The sequence below is a fragment of the Neodiprion lecontei genome, chromosome 4 (genome assembly GCF_021901455.1).
Source record: "Neodiprion lecontei isolate iyNeoLeco1 chromosome 4, iyNeoLeco1.1, whole genome shotgun sequence".
Lineage (NCBI taxonomy): Eukaryota > Metazoa > Arthropoda > Insecta > Hymenoptera > Diprionidae > Neodiprion > Neodiprion lecontei.
This window is the reverse complement of record NC_060263.1, coordinates 34,359,748-34,385,117: the sequence shown is the minus strand read 5'-3', so window position 1 is coordinate 34,385,117 and position 25,370 is coordinate 34,359,748. Positions and strand designations below refer to the sequence as shown.

Here is a 25,370-nt window from a genome sequence, read left to right as displayed (position 1 = left end):
TCAGTGAGTGCCACGACGTACCGAGAGGTATACGTGTAATAATTCACATGCTTTCATACATCGCATGCATAGAGTAATGATTAAGTAGAATTAAATCGCACACCCAGTTATGATATCTTCTTTCTCTGTCTTCCTAGTGGAATTTTATCGTTTATGCGAAGATAAGTGCCAGACATATGTATGTTTATTATCGCATATATGCGTTCCGTTTGCACAAACGTGATGATTGCTGTTGCGGGTAGAAGTGGGGCCGGAGGAAAGGGCCGTGTTTGTGCTGTTCTTACCCGCGGCTGTCAAAATCGAAGGCCGAACTTCAGCGTTCTTTCCCAGCAGATAGCAAGTGTTCTAAGCACGTGATAGGCACGAGGTGTGACTGACACGTGACATCCTCGCATCCAATTACAACGGCTGCTTATCAAGTTTTCCTCTTCCAGATGTGCGCGTTCCTAATGACGTTTGATAACTCCGACACGGCTCACAAAGCGGCGTGCGCTAGTCTGTTAATAAAGGAGCATGAAGTAAACAGACTTTGAACCCCTTGCAGAGGACGATAGGAATTGATCTGGAGTTTTTGGTACTGTGCGACTCGACTTCAAATAAGCAAAAAACAAAATAATTAAAAATGAGGCATCTAGGTTGTATTGGGTGGTAAGTTTTATAATCTGTTTCTCACTATTTATTGTCAGTTAATTCATAAACGATACATTTAACACTGGTCGTATCCTTTCTAGGTTATGACGCATCACCAGTTACGTACGATCGTCTGTTAACTTTTGTCAGAACATTCCAATCCTTGATTTGATTAGGTATTACGATTTAATATTTTGACTCTTCACTTTTTTACGAATACGTCGTTCGCTGTTCTTACTGAGTGGTAAGTTTCAACGTTTTGATAATATAGAATTGCAGGCATTTTTTTCAGTGTTTCTTCTGACACCTTTCATGTTGACCCCCCACACACAACGTGCTTGCAACAAAATTTCGTAATAGTAGTAAAACGTAGTGTTCCATATTTTATTTCGCAATAGATGTTCGTCTTATAGAAAGAAATAAACGTTCGAAATAAGTGACTGCTGGAAATAATTGTATTTGTTACACAAAACCTGTATGTACGTACATACAATTTATTAAATTGTAGAACAAAAAAATCTAGAGTGACGTAGAGTCAGAATGACACCACAATTTAATTGCAAATATTCATAAATAACAGAGTGTTTGGGAAGAAAAACTTCCATAATTTTTTTCACCATTTGTTAGTTCCGCATATTTATGCTGCTTCATCTCAGATTGAGTACGCTGTTAATTTTTATTGTGAAAGTGCATTCAAACTCAGATTATATGCAAGTGTATTTTCAGATATACTTGGCAAATAAAATCCGTTTAGTTATCTTTAAATTCTATAATAAATAATACAAGATATTGTATAACAAAATGGAGATTTGATAGAACTTCGAATACTTTTTTTTTTTTAAGATTTAACTAAAATGTAATTTTGAAACAGGACGGAGTACACTGGATATGATCGTTACACGAGAAACACCATGTGGGCTAAAAGGGATAGAATGGCTTCTATCAAAATTTACAACTCAAAATCGATGCAATCGACTTGCTTGGTACAAGGGCGGCATACTGGCACTAACTTACATGAGTTATACTTGTTATCACATGTCAAGGAAGCCAATGTCTGTTGTGAAAAACGTGCTCAGTAGAAATTGTAGTGGTTTAGTACCGCCGCCTGATATAAATCCAAATGATACTAATAATCAGAACTGGTGTGAATGGCCTCCATTTGGTAAGTCAAAGATGCACTTTGAAATATGCAAGTAACAATGGTATATTTCTTCTATTTATATAAATATTATCTCTCAGTGTTGACAATCTGCACATTCCAGTGGGTATAAGTAGTCTTCTGTAAACTTGACAATACTAGAAATCTTAAAATGCCGTTACAGTTGTGATTTATAAAATTTAAAAAAATCCGTGAAAGACTTTGAAACCTTACGCTTGCCTTGGACATTTCATAAATATTTCTCAATGGATTTTATATCTCCAATTTCTTCACTCACATTTCTAATCTACAATCTCGTGTTATTAATGAGAACAAGACACTCAATTTTATCCAACAATCTTGTTCCTACCCTATCAACGCCAATTAAGCATTAACAGATATTTTTGATAAACCTCAATGGTTTTTAAATCTAATGAGGTAATTAACGTAATGTACAATTTGAAGTACAAACTAGTTCTTTTAAGTTGACAAGTATACAGGGTAATAAGTGCGGTATTAGTTTAAATATATTCAATACTCAATTGTGCATAATAAACACTCATTACACTTTTATCGAAAAAAGAAACATGACTGTTTTATTCCGCGAAAGATAATAATTTACACTCGATTTTACTGGCGACAGTGATACTGGATTTTTAGTCTGTTATTCCTATCTCTCTTTTATGTATCAAAGTTTATTCAGATCAAACAGCACTTTATTACCTTCACTGAAATTCATGCGACGTACATGCAAGCGATGAAGTATTGGATAGAAAAGATATTGAGTTCTATATTTTTACTTTTTCATAACTAGATAGGGACAATGCTTCTGCACTATTGGGTACCTTGGATTCAGCATTCCTATTTGCTTATGCTGGGGCAATGTTTCTTAGGTAACTATTTTAAGTGAGTCTTTCCATCACTGACAAAGAGAGAAAAGGAGAATGGCTGTAAAATTCTATTTTTATGTGGTTACTTAGCGGGTTTGTTGCGGAGCGTGTCAATCTTCGCTATTACTTGGCTCTTGGAATGATATTCTCGGGTATTTGCTGTTATCTATTTGGTATTGCAAGGCCCTATGAAATTCATACTCTTTGGTACTTCATTTTAGTCCAGGTTAGTATCTTTTGAGATTTATAATCAACAGTACAATTCAATCACAAAAATTCCCTAATTCAATGTCATTGAATTGATAAACGCTGCTCCGATGTATCACAGGTTATAATGTATATTCTTTGGTCATTACCATTATCAAAGTACTTGATCACAATTTTAAGTACCAGGGACTTGGTTAATAACGTTATTTGATAACGATATGAAGTTGATTTAGATCTGATGTATCTGACTGGAAATAATAGAGTCTAGACTGCATGAATCTTTTCAAGACTCACTTTTAATGAAGTTAATGTGAGGAACTGAAATTGTAATGCAATTTTTTGTTTATAATTTTTAGATACTTGGTGGTATATTCCAAACATCTGGCTGGCCAGGTGTAGTTACAGTAGTCAGTAACTGGTTCGGCAAAGGCAAACGTGGTCTGATCTTTGGAATTTGGAACTCCCACACGTCCTTAGGAAATATTTTGGGCAGTTTAATTGCTGCTGAATTTGTTGAAACAGACTGGGGCCTCAGCTTTATGGTACCTGGAGCTATTATGGGCGTAGGCGGCTTCTTATTGTTTCTCTTCCTAGCACCAAATCCTGTGGATGTTGGATGCTTACCGCCTGAACCTCCAGGTTACAGAAAGGTAGATGTAACAAATAGCTCTGACGAAAGCAGTGCCATTGAAGATCCAGAGGCAAATCATTCGGCAAATAACGTGAGTCCCAGAATAGGGAAAGCAGCTCAAAGTCATACGGACGACACAACTTACATGTTTTTTTGTTTATTTTGCTATTTTCCAATCTCGCTGTAGTTAGAAAATTTGTTTTGGTTTGTTTCTGGTGCTTATTTATTTCTAACTTGAATTAGTGAGCACCCAAGTCATTGTACAAATTGTACAGAGTTTGAAAGTACATATAAGAGGGCATGCGAGGGTGAATATGACTATTGGCTTTCAATTATAACATGCGTAATTAGCCTGTACTCATGTTTACTCTCAATAAATACATCATTTCTACTACTTATGTAAATACCTATCTAACAATAAGTAGGTAACTGTATCTAACAACAGCTGAAGCAGTAATCAACTATGCTATATAAATTCAGATTGTAAATTCTCTTTCATATGCATTTACTTGCACGCATTTTTCCGCTCACCATCTGGGTGAGTACTGATAAATTATCAGCGTTTCTGGCACACCCACATACAGCAAATTATCCTTGTTTTGTAAACATAAGCAGTACAGTATTATACTCTCGATGTTATTTAGAATAACTTGGAAGCCAATGGTAGCCATAATTAAGGCACCTAGAGTTTGAAATCATTAGAAGCTTTATATTTCGATTTTTAATACTACTTTTTATTTTTACTTGAATTCTAGAGTGGTAACAAATTTAATTTACAGAAAATAGAAAAACTTGGTTTAAAATTGAAGATATGTATTTGTATCTTTAACTATGAGTTTGTGAGTAATCAGGGTGGCCAACCGTCTGGAAAACCGGGAAAACCGGGAAATGTCAGGGAAAAGTCAGGGAAATGTCAGGAAATATTTTGGTTGGTCAGGGACTTTTTATAGAACTCACGGATTTCAAAAGCCTTGTCCATAAAATTGAGATGCTATCACCGCATCGTCACAATTTTTCTTCTCTTCTTATTGACGATTATAAGCTTAGTTGTTGATTGTCACATGAATTCAGTGGTACGAGCAGACATCGGTCTGATTTATCTATGGCCGTCACTGCGTGTGGAGACGCACGTTCACCGACGCCTAATAGTCTAGAAAAAACGAAGCCTCAGTTTTTTGTCAATAACTCAAAAAGTAAAAGTGCTAGCGAAAATTTTAAAAATATTCTTAAAGAGGAGGAAATTTCCAATAAAAAAGTACGAGCACCCGGAATTCTATCTTCAGTATTAGTAATTTTAATTTAACGCTGAACATAGGGCTCTGCTCAACTGTTATGGCATAGACGCGCCGCGTCTAGACAGTACACCGCACAAAATAATTGTTTTGCTGTATTAAATATCAATTTAAAAATTTGGATAAATTGTGGTGTATTCTTAACACTTAAAAGAAAAATGTGTCGTTGGAAAAAAATTTTTAAGTTCATTTTTCAAAAAGTTACACATTCGTTAATGAGTCATAATTTTTTGGACCTCGATTTTCATTGCAAACAGCATAAATGTTCAAATAATAGCTCTAAAAATATTTCGCTTCTTGGAGCCCCTTCTTAAATATATACTTAACAAGACCACGGAAATGGAAATTTTCATTTTTTGTCAACTTTCAAAAATCATAGTGAACGGAATAAACAACTTTTAAAAACTTTTATAACTTTAATATATTTGGCCATACTTTACCTAGGTTACTATAGTTTTTAGTGATTTCTGCACAAATTGTGCATCAAAATGTTAGGGAAAAATAATGATTTTAGTCAGGGAAAACCGGGAAATGTCGGGGAATTCCGTGAGCGCCATTGAGTGGCCACCCTGGTAATTTGATTCCAGTTTTTTAACGAAAAACGAGTGACTTGGAATTGATTGTAAAAATTTGCTGCTTTTTTCAGATATTTTCTCTTAGTTAAGCCCATTAAGTTCTATTTGCACCCCTATTAATGGGTGCTCTTTGTTGTTCCCTAGCAAGCAATCAACCACAACGTGTCACGTCTTCAATATGTTGATGGCGTAAGTGCATGTTTTTCATTTTTTAATCGCTATACTAACTTTGATTTTCCTAGTCTGCTCTACTATTCTTTTTAAAGATGCATATACGCAAGTCTCGAGTGTTGTGAAAATGTGTTGTGTAATGCATGATAAACTTCTAGTTGCATGTGTAATTATTGTACGTGACCTTTCAGTTACATAATTTTGCAATCTGAATGATACTTTTATCCATAGCAGTGCTTGCGATGCAAATTTGTTACTTAGAAATTGGCTTTCAAATATAGATTGGATAAGCTATCTAGAGAATATTAATTCTTGACTTGTTTGTTAACAAGTAAGTGTGTTAGTCAGTGATAATACATGCAAACAAATTGTATGATACATAGGTATATTACATGTATCAAGTTGCATCCACAATCTGGGTTACACATGTTAATAATAAAAAAAAAATACATTTCATGTTAATTTAAAAAAAATTTATCTTACCGTAACATGATATATTCAAGGAGGTGATTCTTCGTACCGAGACAAGTCCTATGTTAGTGGTAAATCGAAGAACTAGCAATTCTGGGGAAGATAAGCCTATTGGATTCATTGGAGCTATTCGGATACCTGGAGTACTTGAATTTTCTCTATGCCTTTTCTTTGCAAAGCTAGTAAGCTATACATTCCTATACTGGCTGCCTCTGTATATAGCTTCATCAGGCATGTACAAAAGATTATTTTTATAGTATCAGTACGACTTTTAGACTCTCTAGAATACAAATTATCCACTTAGTAGATCAAACTTGTAGTATAACGTAACTAATTACTCGTATTACAACATAACAGTTTTGCTCTGTTTAATTTACCGTTTTGTTCGTGTATTCATTTTAGCCAACTTTAGTGCAAAAATAAGTGCAGATTTGTCCACTTTGTTTGATATTGGAGGAATAATTGGAGCAGTGACAGCTGGTTCACTTTCCGATTACACTGGAATGAGTGCTGTTACCTGTGCGGGTATGTTGTCGCTCGCTGTCCCTATGGTAAGTACTCGACATACTGATAAGTTCTTGTTTTAGCTTTATATTCCCAGTAGCTCATTCATGATTTACTCATTTTTCAATTACAGCTGTTTCTTTATGATTCCTTTGGAAGTATTAATATCGGAATTACCATTGCGCTGCTCATTCTGGCAGGAATATTAGTTAATGGTCCTTACGCGCTAATTACCACAGCTGTATCAGCTGAACTCGGCACGCATCCAAGTTTAGGGAGTAACTCAAAAGCCCTGGCAACTGTAACTGCAATTATTGATGGAACCGGAAGTATTGGAGCTGCTGTCGGCCCATTGTTAGCAGGTCTAGTTTCTAATTGGGCAGGATGGCACAATGTATTTTACATGTTAATGATCTCCGATGTAATAGCACTTTTGGTAAGCAGCATTAATATTCGATTTTCTCTTTATGAATACAAGAGAAAATTACAATAGCATTTTTCTTATTCAGTACCACCAGGTTTCACGTATTTTATTTACAGAGCTTCGTTGAAAATGTTTATTAATCATGTATATATAAATTTGAGATACCTGATCACACGATTATTCACAATTTCAATGTGTTTTAGCTGCTCTCACGGCTGGTCTATAGAGAATTACATTTATGGAAGCAACGGCGGCGGGCTGTCTGAATTCTGAGGTCCTGTGGATATAAATTTCTACCGCGATACACACACAAAATGTGTCAAATGAGCAAGAGAGACAAAAATATCCAACATTAAAGGTGTGCTAACTACATATGTATTACAATCAGCCTTTTGTCAGGTTTACAAATTTTGTCCTAAACGTCATTATACAAAATATATGGATATAAAAATATATTGTAAAGAAATAACGAAAACTGTTTATGTCCCTACAAACTGTTCCTCGACACACTTTTATTTTATTTCTTTGATAACAAAAATATGTGTATAAGTTTAAATTGATTTAATCACATAAAATGCTGTTCAATTTTAGTAACTAATTTGCATACCTTCATTATCTTCGTTCCAGTTATACAGATGATAAGTGAATTGTCACAATTATATTACAGATCTATGGAAAAAGGCAATGACTTTGTTTTACACATTGAGCAATGGAGCACTTTCAAGTGTTACTTGGAGATGCATGAATTTTTCGTGACCTATTTCTGACGTGTCAATATCTACGTTTTTAACAAATGGAGAATTTTATATAATAAAAAATTAACATGAAAAAAATGCTTATGACAGTATTGTTTTGCCTAAATTTATTTTCAATCTTATGGAATTCCAGTAGGAATAATCCAACTAATGCTGTCGCCGAATTCTCCCCAGGTGGCACGGTGCGTTTGAAAAGTAATGATCCAAGCTAGGAGACCAGCGAACCATACGAAAGCTCCCAGGCCAGAAAATATTACATCTGAAAATAAAATTTGAATATATTTTTATTTGTTAATGAATCATTGGCACAGTACATCGGTATTATTGAATAGACGTATCATAAAAAGATGTACTTAATGCGTCTACTTACATCTTCGGATCTGTTTTTGCTCATCGTACTGTGGAACTGTGAATGCTTCTTGAGCAAACCAAACAGCGTTTACCGCCCATAGAAACGGCAGCAGAGCGAAACCTCCTGACAGGTGTCAAAATTACGATTACATTGAAATCACATTATTGCACATACCATAGCAGAATGGGAATGGAATTAGACTCACCACGGAAATACCATTTGCAAAGGTGTAATTTTCTTTCGTTCGACATCTTTGACAAATCCATTTTAAAATGAAAATCAAATTAGCATGAATATCTATAACCTCAGAATTCACCTCCTGGAATTTCCTGAAATAAGGTTTGGCTGGGTTCTGCTTTAAAGTTCACAAAGTGATTCACTTGATGTTGTCGTAATTCGTTCGAATTCTCAGAGATGTCGACACAGAGAAAAGTAATTGATGGCGCTTTGCGTAGCAGAACAAGGTACCAGGTTTTGAATTTGTATGTTGAATTTATTTTGCATGTTTTGCATAGTGGTATCGTTATGATGCCATACTTCAGTCAACGTATAGAGTGGTGTTAAAATTCCAATGCCAACATCGAGCAAACGTCGTCTATAAGAAAAATCGTTTTTCCTGTTACAATAATCAAATCACGATCAATGATCGAAAAACAAAACGCAGTTGAACTCTGGTTTGAGCGGCAATCGTGGAACAATAGCATTTCATCACAATTCCAGTCATATCATGAAAATAATTAAACGGCATAAAAGAGTTTTTTAATCTGAGAAATGACTGATAATTTAGAAAAAAACGCGAAATAAACATTGTATAAGTCAAGGTCTTGAGCTACAAGTCTATCACTGCTACTTTCAATAAACAGGTGGTAGATTTATTTTCAAACAGTAGGGTTAACAAATTATTTGTACACGCGGAATTGCACTGACAATGAACGAGGTAAAAGCCAAATTGTCAATTTCTTTCTGTTCGTATATTATGTGATTGCGACCGGCAATTGTAACATCCTTAACGTTTTTGCGGTACTTATAGGTATGTGGTATACAATTATTATCAGTCTAATAACCGTAACTACCGAGGGTGAAATAATTCGTCGAATTAGCGTGTCAATAGCAAGTGAATAAATTCAAATTCATATGAATTAACATGAATTGATTTGAATTGAGTAAAATTAGAGAAAATTATTTAAAATTAATGGAATTAATTCGAATTAATTCAAATTTAAAAATTCATGTGTGAATAAAACTTTCATGTATTTCTCCATCATTTCCTACGTCGAAAACTTGATTCACTCATAGGATCGTATTTTATAATCCCTACTCACAGCATCACGACTCTGCCAGCTTTACTCCGGTCAAATATAAAGAGAATGGCAACCGGGATTAACGCAGTCTCCTTTCGACTCTGCCATCGAACTGGACTCGCGATACGAATCAAAATTTATCTGCAGTCGTATGTATTCCAATTCGAATCAATTTTACAACGCTTCGAGTGCCGCTCCATAAGTCAACAGATTGAATTAAAACGGTGAGTATTACTTTATTGTAAATCGTAGTATGCATGTGATAAATCTATCTATAAAATCCAGCAGTAAAAATACCTTCCAAATAATGCCGTTTCTTTACGAAGTTCAGCGGAAAAAACCGAATTTATTCATTATCAACTGCAATCACTTTGAAACAATATACTACGATCATTTTGATTTTCATATGCAATTATTTTCTTTCTCTGCCCAAATATCAATTAGTACATGTTGTAGGCGGATTAATTGTTAAAGCGAAAACATGCGTACTTTTTATTTATTCAGAACAACTTTTTCACTTGAACAAGGTTTGGGATTTACTATTGCAATTATATGTAGTACCGAGGGTGTAATGAATAAATTAAAAATATACATATTTTCTGATTCGCAATTAATATGCCTACAACATGTAATAATTGATATTTGGTATATATAATATATAGTATATAATTTAAGCTCGCGGTATTAATAGTGAAAACGCTTTTAGTAATTTTCGTCAAGGAACAAAGTCATCAATTTTCATATCATCTTAAGATCGTTGTAAAGAGGGAAAAAAAGTAGAAATCAACTTACAAATAATCTCAAATGGATACGTATTTTTCAAAATTCTCACTACTCTGTATGATTTTCACCGTTACTCATTATGTGAGCAGAATTTTCGTGATATGAGTTCTCATTTTGAAAATAGTTTTAATCAATTCTTTCTGCAACTATACACATTTTTTTACTATTATAGTAAACCGGGAACGCAATTTTTATTATATCAAATTTATTTGCACTTTTAAGCCCATGTGTTAATCTTAAAATGACAAACTTAGCGAGAGGCTGCAGTATAAAAGATGTGCAAAAGGTGAAATACGATTAGACGCGTAGCACTAAACGCAAATAACATTATAGCACCTCCATAACCGGAAATCATTCGAAAGAACATCGCAGCGTGAAGCGGAACATCCGGTTACCGGGGTCGTTGCCAAAAATCGACCATGAACTAATCATCAGCGTTCAAATCGATGTACATGCATAATGTCCACCCTAATTACCGTCTGGTATAGAAATCCACTGAAGAATAATCGTATATTATAACTTTCAAGATCTTGTTACAGAGTGATTTCCTTGATTGAATTCTCGTCTCGTACACACGTGTTAACATGTTAAAAATAATGAGTATATCACGCGCTTCGTACGATTTGTTACTAGTGCCGATCTAGATGAAACTTGACATCATAAGGATCGGGATGTTTCCGTATGCAACACTACAAGATAGAGCTATTCTTTATTACTTTATTCTGATGTCATTGTCAAGGCCACGACATTAACATATTATGTTGTTCTGAAACAGGCCTTGTCAACAATTATCCTGTCGTTAAACGTACGTACCTGCAGGTTGTCTTTAAACAAGTTTCTGACCATATGAATGACGATAGTCTAGACGATACTTCGTAATCGAACACTCGACTATAATGATTGTAAAACGTAATTAATGCTTGTACCGATCATGCTTACCGGTTATAATTGTTCCTCAATTATGGCAGTTCGTCAGAATTACCATTAGGAAATATTTATTTCTCATGATTTTAGTTTGTGGACATCGAATATTTTCGTTATATCATCAAATGGATTCAGCAAACTATATTATTGCATATATGATAGACACGAAATCCGTTCTACTTCATTATTTATATATTATCTTTTGCAGCGTGCGGCAAAAGGATGCGTTTGACGAGCTTTGGAATCAGTGTAGCTCATAAAATTTCAACCCCACACAAAATTTGCGCAAAATGATTATGCATATATGGTTGTCTGAATTTTCATACGGTTGCGGGATCTTCGCAAATTCCGTAAGGTTTTAAACTCAGAGAGATCATAAATTTAGTATAATTGAGTGTCAGTTGAGGGTAAACGAGGAAAATCTTATATATCATCACAAATAAAAGTTCTGTTGAACTTCATTTGATCAATCAATGTAACGATTAGAGACACGACTGTAAGTTGACCGAATGTCTGCAGAACAAATTCATTTTTTGACCTATGCTTATCGTATTCAATAATAGAGACACCGTTACACAGCTATATCCCAAACAAGATAAATGATGGTCTTTGATATGCATGGCGGCTCAAGACATCGGTATTTCGAAGAATAAACGAAGTAAAAGAAATAACGTGAAAATTGATTGCACAAGCGGTTCTGGACTTTGAAGGCATATTGCACGGTATTTTCGTCCAACATAGGTATACGGGCAGCAATCGTTGCCGTTAATATAGTTAATGGTGGTTTATCACCCGAAGGTAAATTGTACCTTAAAAAATATATACACACACGCGCACGCATATACATGAGGATATATCTGTCCGTAACTTTTCAGCAATCACACATCTATTGACCGCAATTACGAAATTTCAATAGGTCGCATGTATCCGCTGGCCTTGTTTATGTGTTATGTGAAAATCATTGGTGGCGAAATTAACGATTCTTGAAATCAGTGGCTGCAGGGACAGGTGTGTCATCGAAAAGCGTTACCGTCTTTTCCCGGTAGTTCATACATCTTGCGTAACAAATTACTCGGCTTGGGAAGAACCCGTGTACCACAATTTCAAAGTGTCCATCGAATGATATTTACCCTCTGATATAAGTTACACTGAAAATTTGTATAATCTATACGTTAAAGTTACATGTGTCGATTTTGCGCAGAAAGAGACAAGGACGACGAGATGCAGCGGACTTGTTGTGTTGGCGTATTCACCGTGCTGCTGCTGCTGCTGCAATCAACTTCCTCGCAAGGTAAAAACACGGTTTTAATTTATGCTGTACCGATCCCGATTATCTACGTGTTAATCGGCGTGATTCATCTTTTTTTTTAAGTTCAATCAATTGTGGTAGAAGTGATTTTCATTACTCTGTATGTGGAGATTGACGCTGCGCTTTGCAGTCAATGATCTCTAGATCATGATAAAAGTGAATTAAAAAAGAGAGGAAAACAGTTTTTGATGTAGAACAAAACACGCGGCAAACAGGTGACGCGGTCCAAGTTCACAAGAGGAAGCTTAACCACCGTCCAGACCGGAAGGAAGATAGATCGGGACACCGCAAAGTACTTTTCTATGAATGGTCTGCAGGCGGAGATAAACCGACAAAGCGTATACGTCATGCCTGTAGGTATGACTGTGTACCTTGAATAAAAATAACCGCTGCAATTACACTCGGAACAGCAGTTATAGCCTTGGGCGAGGTTGTAGACCGAAACTTTGATGCTTCGACGAGAGGACAGACCAAGAGAGAGTTGTTTATCCTGGAGGTCGCGGTCACTAAAATGTGTTTCGCAATACCGGCGGCGTGGCTAGGGCTTTAAGGGATCGCAAATTCGTGTCAACGTACCAATAAGCACACCCGGGATAACCGTAGCAAGGTGTCGAATGATAATAAACAGGAAACTCCCATTGGGTTATCCGATATTACAATTCGCATTAGCTATACATATGCAGCCGTTTTGCAACAAAAGTCACCGACGATAACAGCCGAATGGAAGAAATTAAGTACGTTTATAACGTGAAATTTGAACCTCGGGAAAAGGAAAATCGTAATTGACAAATGCCACTGCGATATAACAAACACTGTGATATAATGAATTTTCTGACGGAAAGAGTTAGTTCTTAAATTCCGATCCGAAAATACACCATGGTTTGAAAATCAACGGAGGGGATCATGAGTAAATAGTTTCGGAAACGGCAATTTTGTCGGAAAAACCATCGCCGAGGAAGTGCACGAGCAGCTGTTTTGAAATTGTTGTAATTACAGTTAACACTGACAAATGGGAATTGAACACCGTGCATCACATTTGAGCACGCGCGACATGTCATGCGATTATTGTACTTCAATCAAGCCTGTTCTTCCGTTTCCTTTTTCAGTTATAGTATATTCTCTCGAATGGACTGAAGTTATGCTTCGCGGCTCGTTACACACATGGATTCTGAAAGCTCAACCGGAATGTACATACTATTCGATATTCAATGTCCAATGATTAAACGCCTCAATGCTGGATATGCGGTGACACAACAAATTGTGTCATGGACAGCGGCGATCGAACGATCTTCGACAAGTCCATTCGTTTATTTCTACGAAAAATATCCGTTCTTGGAGATCGTTCGTGAATTATAATTACCGCATTATACAATACGGATCTGCGATCTTCAATTACGGAACACTGATACATCAGATTCCTGGCATTGAAATAAAAATTGGCCAAGAAACGATTGGCAACAAAATAAAAATAGCTGAGATTTAAGTTGTGTTTTATTACAGTTATCTGCATTTTGTTATTAGTATTATGATATAACCAAATACAGTGCATTCGGTTTCATTGATTGTTCGACAGTACCCATTGATCGCTTACCTAATGATACAGTTGAATCCAGAAAACAATTAACCACCTATTAAAGTTGATTTATGTATAGGTCACAAGCTTCAAAAGGAAATGATCATAATTATTCAGCGTACTTTGATCTGTATCTGTAAACCATTAAGTCGTAAAAGCATGTAAAATAAATCAATTCTAAAAGACTTACGCATACTCCTGTGGGATGGCCAAGTAGCAAAAATAACAATTATCCGCTAGTCTCTGAGCACTTTTAGTTCCATTAGACATTTAGTACTCTGTACGCATACTGTGGTACTTTGCTTAAAAGTAAGTATGGATAGAATATTGAGCGAAGTTCAATATATTGAATACTACTGCTAATCGTCAGATATTAGCAACTACGCATGACTTAAGTTTCATGAGTTAAGAAGTAATTTCAAAATTAAGAGACATGCGTCCAAAAATCTGTGACGATTGTGTCCAGTGAAATGCCATAATTATCACTAATCACGCGTGCGACAGTAGTGAATATTAGTAATTCGACTTCCAGTCAATAATATACATATTGCATTTATGGGTACCTACTAAAGACATTTGTAGCATCGTTTACGCAGAATATTTCCACGGCAGAGTCCCATTTCATGTTTTTATTGACGCTTGGCATATTGTTCATTCCGATATTCCTGCCGAGTTCCGAGTAGAGTTTATGTTAAATGTTAACGTTCACCAGAAGGCCATATTTGCTGCATGATTTTCACGCAACGTCACAAATGCTCCCGGCACTTCACTCTATACACTGACGAATTGCGTAATAAATATGTCTACAGCATGCATAAAATATGCGGTGAATTTCACATCGATTCATTCTTCATTAATTTCCATCAAGGTGGGAACAAATAACGAGTGGAAGCTAATTCTTGAAAATTTCCCATGGCGTTTTGTTCACACTTTATACAGAGTATCGGCAATTTCATCATCTGCAGGTGTATTTAAGCTTGCATTACAGAATTGCATTTTTTATTCGCAGATTTTGACAATATCGATTGTACAACACCGTCAGGAGAGGGTGGAACGTGCATCAACATAAGGAGATGTCAAAGTCTGTTGGATATCCTCCTCACACAGGGAAATGCTGCGGGAAATTATTTGCGTAGCTCTGTGTGCGGATTCGAAGGACTCGATCCCAGAGTTTGCTGTCCATCGGGATCACAATCAATGACCTCTGCACCACTCACTACACCTATGGCTGGAAGACAGGTGGCATCTTATGGACCATTGTATCCGAATGAGTGCGGCCTCAGCAATGCCACATACACTCGAGTTGTTGGCGGAATTCCAGCGAAATTGGGTAAATATTCGCGGAGGTTTTTGCTGTAACTGGAGACTTGTCGTTAATTTAATTGCATTCAATGATCTTCAGGTGCTTGGCCGTGGATAGTGGCTCTTGGATACAAGGCGACAAGAGCCGGTAATCCCCCGAAATGGTTGTGTGGCGGTACTTTGGTTTCATCCCGTCACATTATTACCGCTGGTCACTGTGTTTTCAACCGTAAGGATTTGTACCTTGTACGACTTGGCGACTTAGATTTGGTCAGCGATAATGACGGAGCAAATCCGATCGACATACCTATCGAAAAAATCACCATACATCCCGATTACGACCCCTCTCATTACACGAATGACATAGCCGTAATAAGGATGGAAAGGAACGTACCGTTTTCACGTAAGTCTGCACTAAAATCAAGATTTTTTCTCATCACATGCATGATGTAAAAGCATATTATATATGTAATTTTCGAAGCTTACTTTACTTAATTCTCCCCCGGTGATTTTCGCGATTCTGCCAAATACACGGAGAACTTTCTCATTTCAGAAAACATTCATCCGATTTGTTTGCCACTTGAGGACAACATTCGACAGAGGAATTTCACCAGAATGTTTCCATTCGTTGCTGGATGGGGAGCGGTGTATTTCAGTAAGTCGTGCTCCTAAATCTATTTCGATATTGCATTTTTAAATATTCGAATTTCGCTGCATACCGAACATTCAAAATTCGTGGAATAACAATTGTCAATATCAATTCATAGACGGACCATCAAGTACTCGATTACTGCAGCTGCAGATACCCGTCGTGTCACCTGAGGCGTGTGCAAAGGCCTTTGAGCCATTCAAAAGTACAGTAATAGACGATCGAGTATTGTGCGCGGGTTTTGCTCGTGGAGGAAAAGACGCGTGTCAAGTGAGTATGCTCCCTACATTTTTACCTGCTAACATTCATTATACAGTATATCGTAACCTAAACACATTATCAATTGCGGTATTTTTCGTGTATGAAACGCAGAATCGTTTTAAGCCACACCGAATTTTGAACAATACTAATGCATCTGTTTGTCATTATAGGGAGATAGTGGTGGACCATTGATGTTTCCTCTGGGCAGGATCTCCTATTTGATTGGCGTCGTTTCATACGGGCATAAATGCGCGGAACCCGGTTTTCCCGGTGTTTATACTCGGGTTACATCGTTTTTGGACTTCATTCAGGCCAACTTAGTCTAAACTAAAATGTTAAATAGTATATACGGTGATAAAATTCAAATCTGAAGAGACTTCTCCTATACTGCACGTAATATTGTGAGAATTATTAACCGATCTGCCTAATTTTGATTTATGAAAGTGATATATAATATACATATAATACAAGTATAGTTTAGTAATATATATATATATGTTTTGTAACGTATTTAATATTTTATACATGACAATTGAACAATATATGAGCCAAAAAGCAAAACATATACAATTATATTAACTGAATTGAGAGAGCAATACTTTTTAATGTACACAAATCGCTAAGATGACATCCAAAAATGTGATATCACGATACTTTTTTTTTTTTACTTACAATGGCGTTCCGAAAATTTCATACAGAGTTTTGTAAAATTTTCCAAAATGGAAAATAGACGCACGACGTGAAGAAATACAAGAGGAATAATAAAAGCGAAAAACATTAACGATTAACAGTAAATTATAGGGGGAGAAAAAAATTATTTAGAGATCGTTTCTTAAATGTGAAAAAAATAATCAACTCGGTTGATCATTGCATTCCCAATTTGTGCAGATTTAGTTTATTTTCAATAAGAGCAAGAAATATGGGAAATTTTCAATTTATAAACGGACGGGATAAGAATTGCTCAAATGTAGCACAACATTTACTTTACAAGCATAATTTGCGGTCCCATCTTGTATACGTAAGACAAGGGTCAGATTTTCTATCTGTTTCAAGAGCGTTTGGTTAAACGCGACTAGTAATTCAAAGAGTTTTAGCATGAATGAATGTAATGAACAGACTTTACAAAAATAAAAATTTTGTAGACTGATAGGATTTTACGTCGCAGGATCCCTACTAACAGTATCAGATCTTTGTTCTCTTTTTTCCTGTCGAATATAACGGACGGCCACTAATTCGCCACAATTGTTTTCTGATTTCTCCATTACGCTTATTTCGCGATACGAAATTGTAATTTTTCAAACCTGATAAATAAGGATTCAACTCGATTCGGCAACTTATCGAGTATTCCACCACGGGACCTGCATGTCAAGTTGAAACGTAAGGATAATTCGCTAGTAGAATTCACATTAACGTGCTCACCATGCTCAAGAATGGCGAAACTTATTGCATGTTTTGAATGAATGAGATTTTGCTGTACCATCATTATCGTTTCTTACGAGGAACAGAACATTTGCCTTTCAACACTGAAGCCCAGTTGAAAGCGATGTAAGGCATTGGTTGCACTAAATCAGTAATTCAATATGTGTACGTTTATCTTGTGCAGAAGAATGACGAAATGTGGCAATTTTGCGTTGCGGTATTGCTGCCTTTGTTGCTCTAGTCGGCGTCCTTGCAGATTGTCTATGATCAGCTATTTTAAATGTTTTTCAGATCCGCTTATCTCGGTTTTCATTTCTATACTTCTGCAGAATAGTAACGAAAATGAGACCTAAACAACGTTCGCCTACTCTGTTGCATTCTACTCACGTTTAGTCGTTACATAACGCGTATTCTTTCGACTCGAATGATCACATCGATCAGTACGTGAATATCAATCATTTACCTTTCTCTCCTTCAGTCAATAATCACAGACCACCAAACAGAATTCACCCCATGATTACCGCTCGGATAAGTTACAGGTATGTTCACTTACTGAAAAATCCCCCTAGTTTTTTTTGATTTTATCTTCAATCGCGATGTTTAATGTATTTACAAAATCTTTTGCCCACCAGATATTGCATTCGAAATTTCGAGTTCCAATAGCAGTCCAAATACCATGAAGTTACAGTGGAATTTGGGGCAACATAAGGCACTGTGGTACTTTGCTGGATCGTTTTTGATCAGAATTGCATGCTGCCACCGCGGTGATTTGTTACGTACATAGCTGAGCGACTGTGAAGGATTCGACCCTAAAGTCTGCTATCCACTCGACTCATAGTGAAAGATATGCTGGGTCAATGAAGAAATGCATATGTCGAGTCATCATTTTATCCGTATGAATGTTGTTTGTTGACGTCTTATAACAAGTAAATATCGGTGGGCGATTGGTGTTACTTTGGGTCTAACAGTTCTATTTGATTGAAGTTGTTTCATTCGGTTATAGGTGTGTAGAAGCAGGATTTTCTCGCGCTCATACTCTGGTTACATCATTTTTCGGATTTCATTCAGGCCAATTTGGTGTAAAATTAAGAGGTACTGGAATGTATTGAATTATTGGTTCTTACTGAGAATAAGCTGGTAGAAATTAGTGACTGACAATGAGTTGCACAAAAGTATTTGGGGTGCATTTAATGAAAATTGTTTTATTAAAAATTGTAACTACCATTGACATATTTTATATAAAATCCCTAATATGTTAATTGTAGTCAATGCAGATTCTGTACATCACCAAAGTTTATCATGAACAAGGCTACCAAACAAACAGATAGCCCCGTAATTAAGCCTAACGAAATGTTGCACACTTCCTTGATTATCTTATTTGCGAGTGAGTGGGAGACTAACGGTGACAGGTAATCGATTGCTCACTTATGCTAATAATACAATTAAACTTATAGTCCAGATCACTCACTATCGGAACCACTGTCACTGCTACCCGAGCCACTCCCGCTGCCACTTCCTGAACCAGACCTTGATCTTGATCGCGATTTAGATCTTGACGGTGACTGCGATGGAGACTTAATGGGCGAACCAGAACCAGACCGTGATCGGGATCTGGACTTGGACCGTGATCGAGATCTGGACTGAGATCGTGATTTTGAAGTACTTCTAGATTGAGCAGATCCCGAACGAGACCTAGACTTGCTGTGAGATTTTGAACGGGAGCGTGACTTTGAACGAGACCTAGATTTTGAACGCGATCCAGATTTTGATCGAGATCTTGATTTTGAACGTGATCTTGACTTTGAACGAGATCGTGACTTCTTACTGGATGCTCGCGAAGATGCACGCGACGATGCACGGGAACCGCCTTCATTATCAGAGCCAGCTGAAAAGTACACAAATAGGTTTCATTATCATTCAGAAACGGATGTTATACATAATATACATTCAAACTCTCGACTTTAGTCTAGACAAAGTTCTTTCCAAGGTATTAAAAACGACGAACAAAACATTATGGTTACTGGTCAAAGAAAAAGTGTTTATTTTACACGAATTTTCTGTTTTCAAAAGAACTTTTAAATGTCTCGGTATACCTTTGTCTTCAGCCTTTTCAGTTTCTTGTGGTTGTCCCTCTTCCTCTTCCTCTTCTTCCTCTTCCTCTTCCTCGTCATCTTCACAGGGTGGTTCAAGCTGCTTCTCACGATAACGTTGCATCCTGAATTCATTGGCATTCAATGGTCGGTGGCGCACAACTAATCTTGTGTTATTAGGTGCCTGACCAGCCTTCTGTCTACGCTTGCTAAGACGTACTCGAGTTTCCAGCTCATTGTAGTAAACCTATACAGTGAAAAGACGATATAATGTGAGAAATTTTGCACTTTCGAAATACTAGACTACTAAAAATTGAACTTATTACAGTATTCTTGAGTTCGATATCGCTTCAATTTAAGACATAAGAATTAATATACCGAATTGCGATTTTGTTAAAAAAGGTATACAAATATTACAAACCCCGTCCTGACGCATGACAAGGAAGTAATTCTCTTCGTATCCCTTTGAAGCTTTGCTTTTAACGTTCCAGTTATACTCTCTTGCCATTTTGTACTCGTACTCCTCATCATCGGCATAGTCAATTTCTGCAGTGAAATCTCTGCGACGTTTTTCTAATGTCTCCTCTAGTGGTAAGAAGTACGCAACGAATTGTTCACCACTTTCGTCCATCACACCTCTGCAGAAAGGTATGAAATATCAAGTTAAAGACTGTCGTAAAATCCAGTTGGGATTTACAAGTTTGCCTGCACAAATTCTCAAGTTTACCTGATCATCGCCTGCGACATTTCCTCAATTTGCGCAGGTACTGATCGACCAGTCGGAGCTGGATCGGAATCAAATATTACCTGAGCACATGGGTACTTCCATACCTGTGAGTGGTATGAAATAAGCGAGATTAACAAGTGCCTTAATATTCCTAATAATAGGTCCAAAATAAAAGGAAAAATCGTCAGTTATTGCTCACCTTGAAATCAGGATAGATAGGTAATATTTCAACAGGCACAACGTTTGGTTTGCTGTAATGTTTTTCAATTAGCTTTTTATTGTCTTCAAATGTTTTCTCTATAGCTTTTATCTGACTTTCTCGATCCATGTATAATGTTTCCTCCTGTCAACAAATAAAATCATGCATTACTTGAAATGCCACACATCATGATTTGACTTTGACATTAGAAAAACAGATATCATTACCTTGAAATTCTTTTTAATACTGTAACCAACTTTAGCCTCAACCTTGTCCATAGTTTGGGGTTGAAACCGTGTCTGTTCAGTGGAGATGTACTCCGTACGTCTGAGCCATGATACACTCCGCGCATGATGCCTAGAACGTTTTGAATCTTGAGGAGTGAGGATGTCTTCTTCCAGAAGTTTCTCGTCCGCAGGATCAAGTTGGGCGTTAATATCTCCAGCATAGGTGTCCCGGTTTATTAAGTCAATCTCAACACCCAAATCATGCTCCGTCAATACTTCATATTTATAATTACGTTCCAGAGATGTCGGATTGTACTGTATGAATCTGTATGATTTACAAAGCTCTTATTATATCTGAAGTACTACCAACAAAATAACAGTTTTATTACTTTGGTTATGTCAATATTTTAAATTACATTCCTAAAACAGCTAAAATTCTCTAAAATATCGGGTTATATAACCGGATTTAATCTGCAAACTGTTAGAGTGGACATTTTTTCAATTTCGTAACATTACTCGAGAATTAGATAATTTTAAAGTATACTGGTGCTAATCATTAACCACATACAGTCAAAACTGAATGAGGACTGGGTAAGCGAGAAAACTCTGTAAGTAAGAGTAATTGTCACGTCAGTGAGACAGACCTTTCATGTACCTCTGTAAGCTAGAAACTCGGGTTAGTGAAAAACCTCTATAAGCGAAAAAGAGATTGCAGTCCCTTGAACTCTCGCTTATCCAGGTTCGACTGTATTACAATTATTAGTGAACTGCAACATATGTTAGCTCTATTACCTTGTTGATTCAAATGGATATGTGATGAACTTTGGGTCGAATGGAATATCTGGTAGGGTGTTACAGTACTTTACACGGCATAATAATTCAGACCTGAAAATCACAAGTGAAACATGTTTAATTGAATCGACCAATATTTTCTGCAGACAGGTTGCAATATCAGATTTTGTGCACATTCTTTTTTTATATTTTCTCAGCTTGAAATACAACTGATGTTTGCATTCATGTTTTTTTTTTTCTTCTGTTAATCTTTTAAATCGTTATGTACTAATGTAAGATATATACCTGTTTTCAGCTGGTCTAGGACGTTTATCAATGGCATCTTTATTATTGTTGGACTGAATGCCAGAGGTCATCTGATTCCCACTGTAATTGATGTAAATAGAAAATGTTACATTAATGAACAGGAACATTTTGATCAATTTTTCAAGCGAGGTGAATGATCAAATTTAACGATCATCAAAATAGTTGCATTACGGCAGACAAAGATCTTAGTCTCAGAGACTACAAGTTATAGCAAAATTTGCTCTCTAAGCTATGACATAAATTTGGTCGGGTAAAATGAATCGATAGTTTGCTGATATCATTAACGTTTAGATGCTAGTATACACGGTCTGTCCGGAAAGTAGTCGGACTGAATTTTTCTCGCCCAGATAGAGCGACGGAAAGAGGTCCTTTTCATGTGGGTCGGGTTGTGAGGAGTTTTAGCTAAGCAGCACACCTATCCCCAATCGCCTTCGAGCATTTCCAGAGTGTAGGTCGATTTTAAAATGAACTCCAGTCAAGGTGCCTCGTCACGCTTCGCAACGAATCGTTTATTCGAGCAGCATTGCGCGATAAAGTTTTGTTTTGAACTCAGTTCAACCGCAAGTGAAGCCCATGAAATGATCAAAAATCCCCAGTCACCCTACAGCCCAGATGTAGCTCTTGCAGACTTCCTTCTTTTCCCTCGACTCAAACGGGTTCCGAAAGGATGGCACCACGGCTTGGTCCAGGCCATTCAAGAGGTCGTGACGAGGCACCTTGACCGGGGTTCACTTTAAAATCGACCTACACTCCGGAAAGACTCGAAAGCGATTGGGGACATGTGCGCTTCTTAGCTAAGACTGCCGACAACCCGATCCACACGAAAAGGTCTCTGTCGCTCTCTCTGGGCGAGAAAAATTCAGTTCGACTACTTTCCGGACAGACCCTGTAAAAGGGTGCAAAGTAACGTTTACATGCAGAATTTAACTAGTTTGCTTCAAGAGTATATACAGAAGAGATTTTTGATAGGGTTGTGGCAGTAAAAAGTGTTGGCAGGGAGTTAGAATATATAGCGGTTCATATAATTTACCTCTTCTCAATCGGCCTAGCAGTTCGCTTGTCCCTGTCGTTACTGCTATTTGTCTGAATGGTTGGCGCCATAGCGTAAGTAGCGATGTATTTGTCAATTGCACATATTATTCACGAATTATTATAGGTACTCTAACTAATCACGATACCGCACTCCGATATTTATGAATATTTTTATAACGTATAACCTATAAGTTTTTAACCACGAACATACATCCATCCCCTGTCCCTTAACCACTGTTTACCCTCTCACACTATGCGTCGACTAAGGATACGCAAAGATTGATAGCCTGATGGGACTTTTCGTAATGGAATGTGGACGTGACAAATGCATCGTCAAGCGGCGCCCTCTGCATCCTGCCCATAGACTTATAAAGATAGTCTGAGCGCTCCTACAAGAGGTACTGAAGCTTACATATAAAGGACAGAGATATATTGGGAGGCTGCTCTCTCTTTTCAATCGATTTCATACCGGGAGACAAGGGCGTAGGGAACTGGAACAGCTATAGACATAGGTGCATAATTTCGCCTCATTCTCCTCTACCGCCTCGATCCCCGCCGCAAATATCGTCAGAGAGAGAAAGGAGTACTCCCGGCATATTTCTGTCCTTTAAATTTTTGCTTCAGTCTACCTTTTATAAGTCTATGGTCCTGCCGTGCACGCGCAACCCAATCCGGCAAATGGTTGGTACATAAAGACGACAAGAACTGATGTTACTAATCGTTCACCGCGTGTATCTAGATTTTGCCGAGTCGAATGACGTATCTATCTGTCTATCTATCTATACTTTTCAACTATGCAAGTTCATTTGAGCCTTGCCACATTCGGTAATGTTAATGTAATTCCATCAGATAGACAAAATTAATGTTATCTAAATAGATGCACAATAAATATACACCTGGTTTACTGTTAACAGAGTTAGAAACCTATTCTTGATGCAAATAATAGGAGAAATAGTCGAAGGAGTTAATTTAACCAAAGGAGAAGACATATAGTTATTCCTTACGTAATTTGTGTACTGTGACGCTGATTTTTACTGCACCTCGGCCACCCGGAGATGCGACTGATAACTTACAGCGCGTACAATCATTTGGCGGTCCGCGATGTACGCTGAAAAATAAAGACCATGCAAACGATATCGCGAGATTCTCTTGGGCGCCTGGCGTGGTCAATACTGCTTGAAATCTTTATCTCCACTAAACCTCGGGTAATATTCTCGGTAGTTCAGTACCGCGGCGAGGGGAGGGGTAATTTTGGAGAGAGGGAGAAAGACAGATAGAGAGACACTCGACAACGACACGCTATTTAACAAAAATAAAATAAAATAATACATTTTGCAATAGCGGCGATACAAAAACAAATAAAAAAAAAAGGAATTCAAAATTTGCTCTTCGTGATCCAAAATTAAACAGTAGAAAATTATTCGTAACCCACGCTACTTCTTAATATACTGAGCTTGCAGCCCACTAACCAAAATCTAACTTAATATTTACAAACCTCAAACGCGCAACCCTCAATTCGAAACCTGGACACTTTAACGCTACAGCAATAATTGCTCGAAATCGAAACTATAACTATAATTTCTCGATGGTTACTTTATATTCCCCTGGTTTGTTAAAAATACAGTTTCTTTGCATCGGAAAACCCAGACCATTCTACACAAAAATACTACTTGTCAATATTTTTTAGAAATAAGGCAACATTCGATTGTTACTAATATTTGAGTCCATGCTGTAACAAACCCTGATGATCCTTAGGCAATCATTATCTCAAAAGTAATAAAAAACAAATGTAAAGATGATCAAGGTTCCTTTTTACAACTTCTACTCATTACCTGGTTAGTTTACGACTCTGTCCGCTGACCTCCAAACACAGGATTGTTCAGAAATTTATTACCAAGTGGCCCAGATTATAATTGCCCGTATCTGTCCGCTTTATTATACATTTATGGCAGTGCCCGTATCGATTATTAGGAATTGCGAGTTTGAGAATATAATACATATACCCGACGAAGTCGATACTATTTTACCCGTAATTTCTGCATTTTACTGATAACCCTTAATAATAATATTAGGGATGTGCCGGATAGCGATTTGGCCGGATATCCGGCCATACAATATCCATCAGTAAGGAGTCATTTTTGAATTTTATTTCTTCAGGAAAGTGAACTACATTACAATCGAGATACCTTTTGTAACAAGAAATCCCATACTGAATGGTAATTTGCGGACACCTCGTAAACTTTGACGATATTTTTTAGTCAGAATTATAGGAAATGCTCATATTTTTAAGATGTTATTCATCACAAACTATTTATCTTCTACTATTTTCACCAGGAAATATTGTCAAAGTGTACGAATTGTCCACAAATTACCTGTCAGTACTGGAATTTTTTTTACAAGAAGATTCTCCATATAGTAATAACAATATGACTTGCA

General features: G+C 36.9%; 4 protein-coding genes across 11 annotated transcripts; 2 read left to right on the top strand and 2 right to left on the bottom strand.

Moving 5' to 3' along the window:
• The first annotated feature begins 401 nt into the window (after positions 1-401).
• On the top strand, positions 402-7,868 carry LOC107222662 (glucose-6-phosphate exchanger SLC37A2). 7 transcript variants are annotated; one of them, XR_001525645.2, is made up of 12 exons: positions 402-648; positions 732-874; positions 1,502-1,792; positions 2,583-2,661; positions 2,749-2,884; positions 3,222-3,587; positions 5,508-5,552; positions 6,038-6,236; positions 6,408-6,556; positions 6,643-6,945; positions 7,137-7,291; positions 7,601-7,868. XR_001525645.2 is itself a non-coding variant. In XM_015662111.2 (11 exons), exons 3-11 carry the CDS (start codon positions 1,519-1,521, stop codon positions 7,197-7,199), a joined length of 1,614 nt encoding a protein of 537 aa, XP_015517597.1. In that variant the 5' UTR covers positions 402-648; positions 732-874; positions 1,502-1,518; the 3' UTR covers positions 7,200-7,402. The 7 variants fall into 7 exon arrangements, 5 of the variants coding, with proteins under 5 accessions (XP_015517597.1, XP_015517600.1, XP_015517601.1 ...); XR_006904132.1 differs by having other exon boundaries at positions 7,561-7,868; XM_015662111.2 differs by lacking the exon at positions 7,601-7,868 and having other exon boundaries at positions 7,137-7,402.
• Positions 7,145-8,540, bottom strand: LOC107222663 (gamma-secretase subunit pen-2). Its single transcript, XM_015662116.2, has 3 exons — positions 8,246-8,540; positions 8,059-8,163; positions 7,145-7,947 (listed from the first exon to the last, which is right to left on the bottom strand). The coding sequence occupies exons 1-3, from the start codon at positions 8,304-8,306 to the stop codon at positions 7,808-7,810; spliced, it is 306 nt and encodes a 101-aa protein (XP_015517602.1). The 5' UTR covers positions 8,307-8,540; the 3' UTR covers positions 7,145-7,807.
• An 867-nt stretch (positions 8,541-9,407) lies between these two features.
• LOC107222669 (venom protease) lies at positions 9,408-16,732 on the top strand. Of its 2 annotated transcripts, XM_015662125.2 has the most exons (8): positions 9,408-9,565; positions 12,250-12,339; positions 12,540-12,710; positions 14,940-15,260; positions 15,333-15,635; positions 15,786-15,887; positions 16,000-16,151; positions 16,313-16,732. In XM_015662125.2, exons 2-8 carry the CDS (start codon positions 12,270-12,272, stop codon positions 16,466-16,468), a joined length of 1,275 nt encoding a protein of 424 aa, XP_015517611.1. In that variant the 5' UTR covers positions 9,408-9,565; positions 12,250-12,269; the 3' UTR covers positions 16,469-16,732. The 2 variants fall into 2 exon arrangements, with proteins under 2 accessions (XP_015517611.1, XP_015517612.1); XM_015662126.2 differs by lacking the exon at positions 12,540-12,710 and having other exon boundaries at positions 9,409-9,565.
• A 2,004-nt stretch (positions 16,733-18,736) lies between these two features.
• LOC107222675 (RNA polymerase II-associated factor 1 homolog) lies at positions 18,737-23,216 on the bottom strand. The gene is made up of 9 exons (XM_015662134.2): positions 22,933-23,216; positions 21,882-21,962; positions 21,597-21,689; positions 20,805-21,129; positions 20,578-20,721; positions 20,379-20,482; positions 20,073-20,289; positions 19,655-19,898; positions 18,737-19,446 (listed from the first exon to the last, which is right to left on the bottom strand). Exons 1-9 carry the CDS (start codon positions 23,001-23,003, stop codon positions 19,022-19,024), a joined length of 1,704 nt encoding a protein of 567 aa, XP_015517620.1. The 5' UTR covers positions 23,004-23,216; the 3' UTR covers positions 18,737-19,021.
• Between the last annotated feature and the right edge of the window lie 2,154 nt (positions 23,217-25,370).

Bases quoted from the DNA above. Each gene is read 5' to 3' on its own strand.
- LOC107222662 (XM_015662111.2), top strand. From the start codon at position 1,519: ATGATCGTTACACGAGAAACACCATGTGGGCTAAAAGGGATAGAATGG. The intron at 3,588-5,507 runs GTGAGTCCCAGA...GTTGTTCCCTAG, and splicing joins CAAATCATTCGGCAAATAAC to CAAGCAATCAACCACAACGT. The intron at 6,557-6,642 runs GTAAGTACTCGA...TTTCAATTACAG, and splicing joins TGTCGCTCGCTGTCCCTATG to CTGTTTCTTTATGATTCCTT.
- LOC107222675 (XM_015662134.2), bottom strand. From the start codon at position 23,003: ATGGCGCCAACCATTCAGACAAATAGCAGTAACGACAGGGACAAGCGA. The intron at 21,963-22,932 runs GTAAATTATATG...CATCAATTACAG, and splicing joins GCTAGGCCGATTGAGAAGAG to TGGGAATCAGATGACCTCTG. The intron at 19,899-20,072 runs GTTTGTAATATT...TTCACTGTATAG, and splicing joins TTGTCATGCGTCAGGACGGG to GTTTACTACAATGAGCTGGA.
- LOC107222663 (XM_015662116.2), bottom strand. From the start codon at position 8,306: ATGGATTTGTCAAAGATGTCGAACGAAAGAAAATTACACCTTTGCAAA. The intron at 8,164-8,245 runs GTGAGTCTAATT...GACACCTGTCAG, and splicing joins TTGCAAATGGTATTTCCGTG to GAGGTTTCGCTCTGCTGCCG. The intron at 7,948-8,058 runs GTAAGTAGACGC...TTTTATTTTCAG, and splicing joins GCAAAAACAGATCCGAAGAT to ATGTAATATTTTCTGGCCTG.
- LOC107222669 (XM_015662125.2), top strand. From the start codon at position 12,270: ATGCAGCGGACTTGTTGTGTTGGCGTATTCACCGTGCTGCTGCTGCTG. The intron at 12,340-12,539 runs GTAAAAACACGG...AGAGGAAAACAG, and splicing joins GCAATCAACTTCCTCGCAAG to TTTTTGATGTAGAACAAAAC. The intron at 15,261-15,332 runs GTAAATATTCGC...AATGATCTTCAG, and splicing joins CGGAATTCCAGCGAAATTGG to GTGCTTGGCCGTGGATAGTG.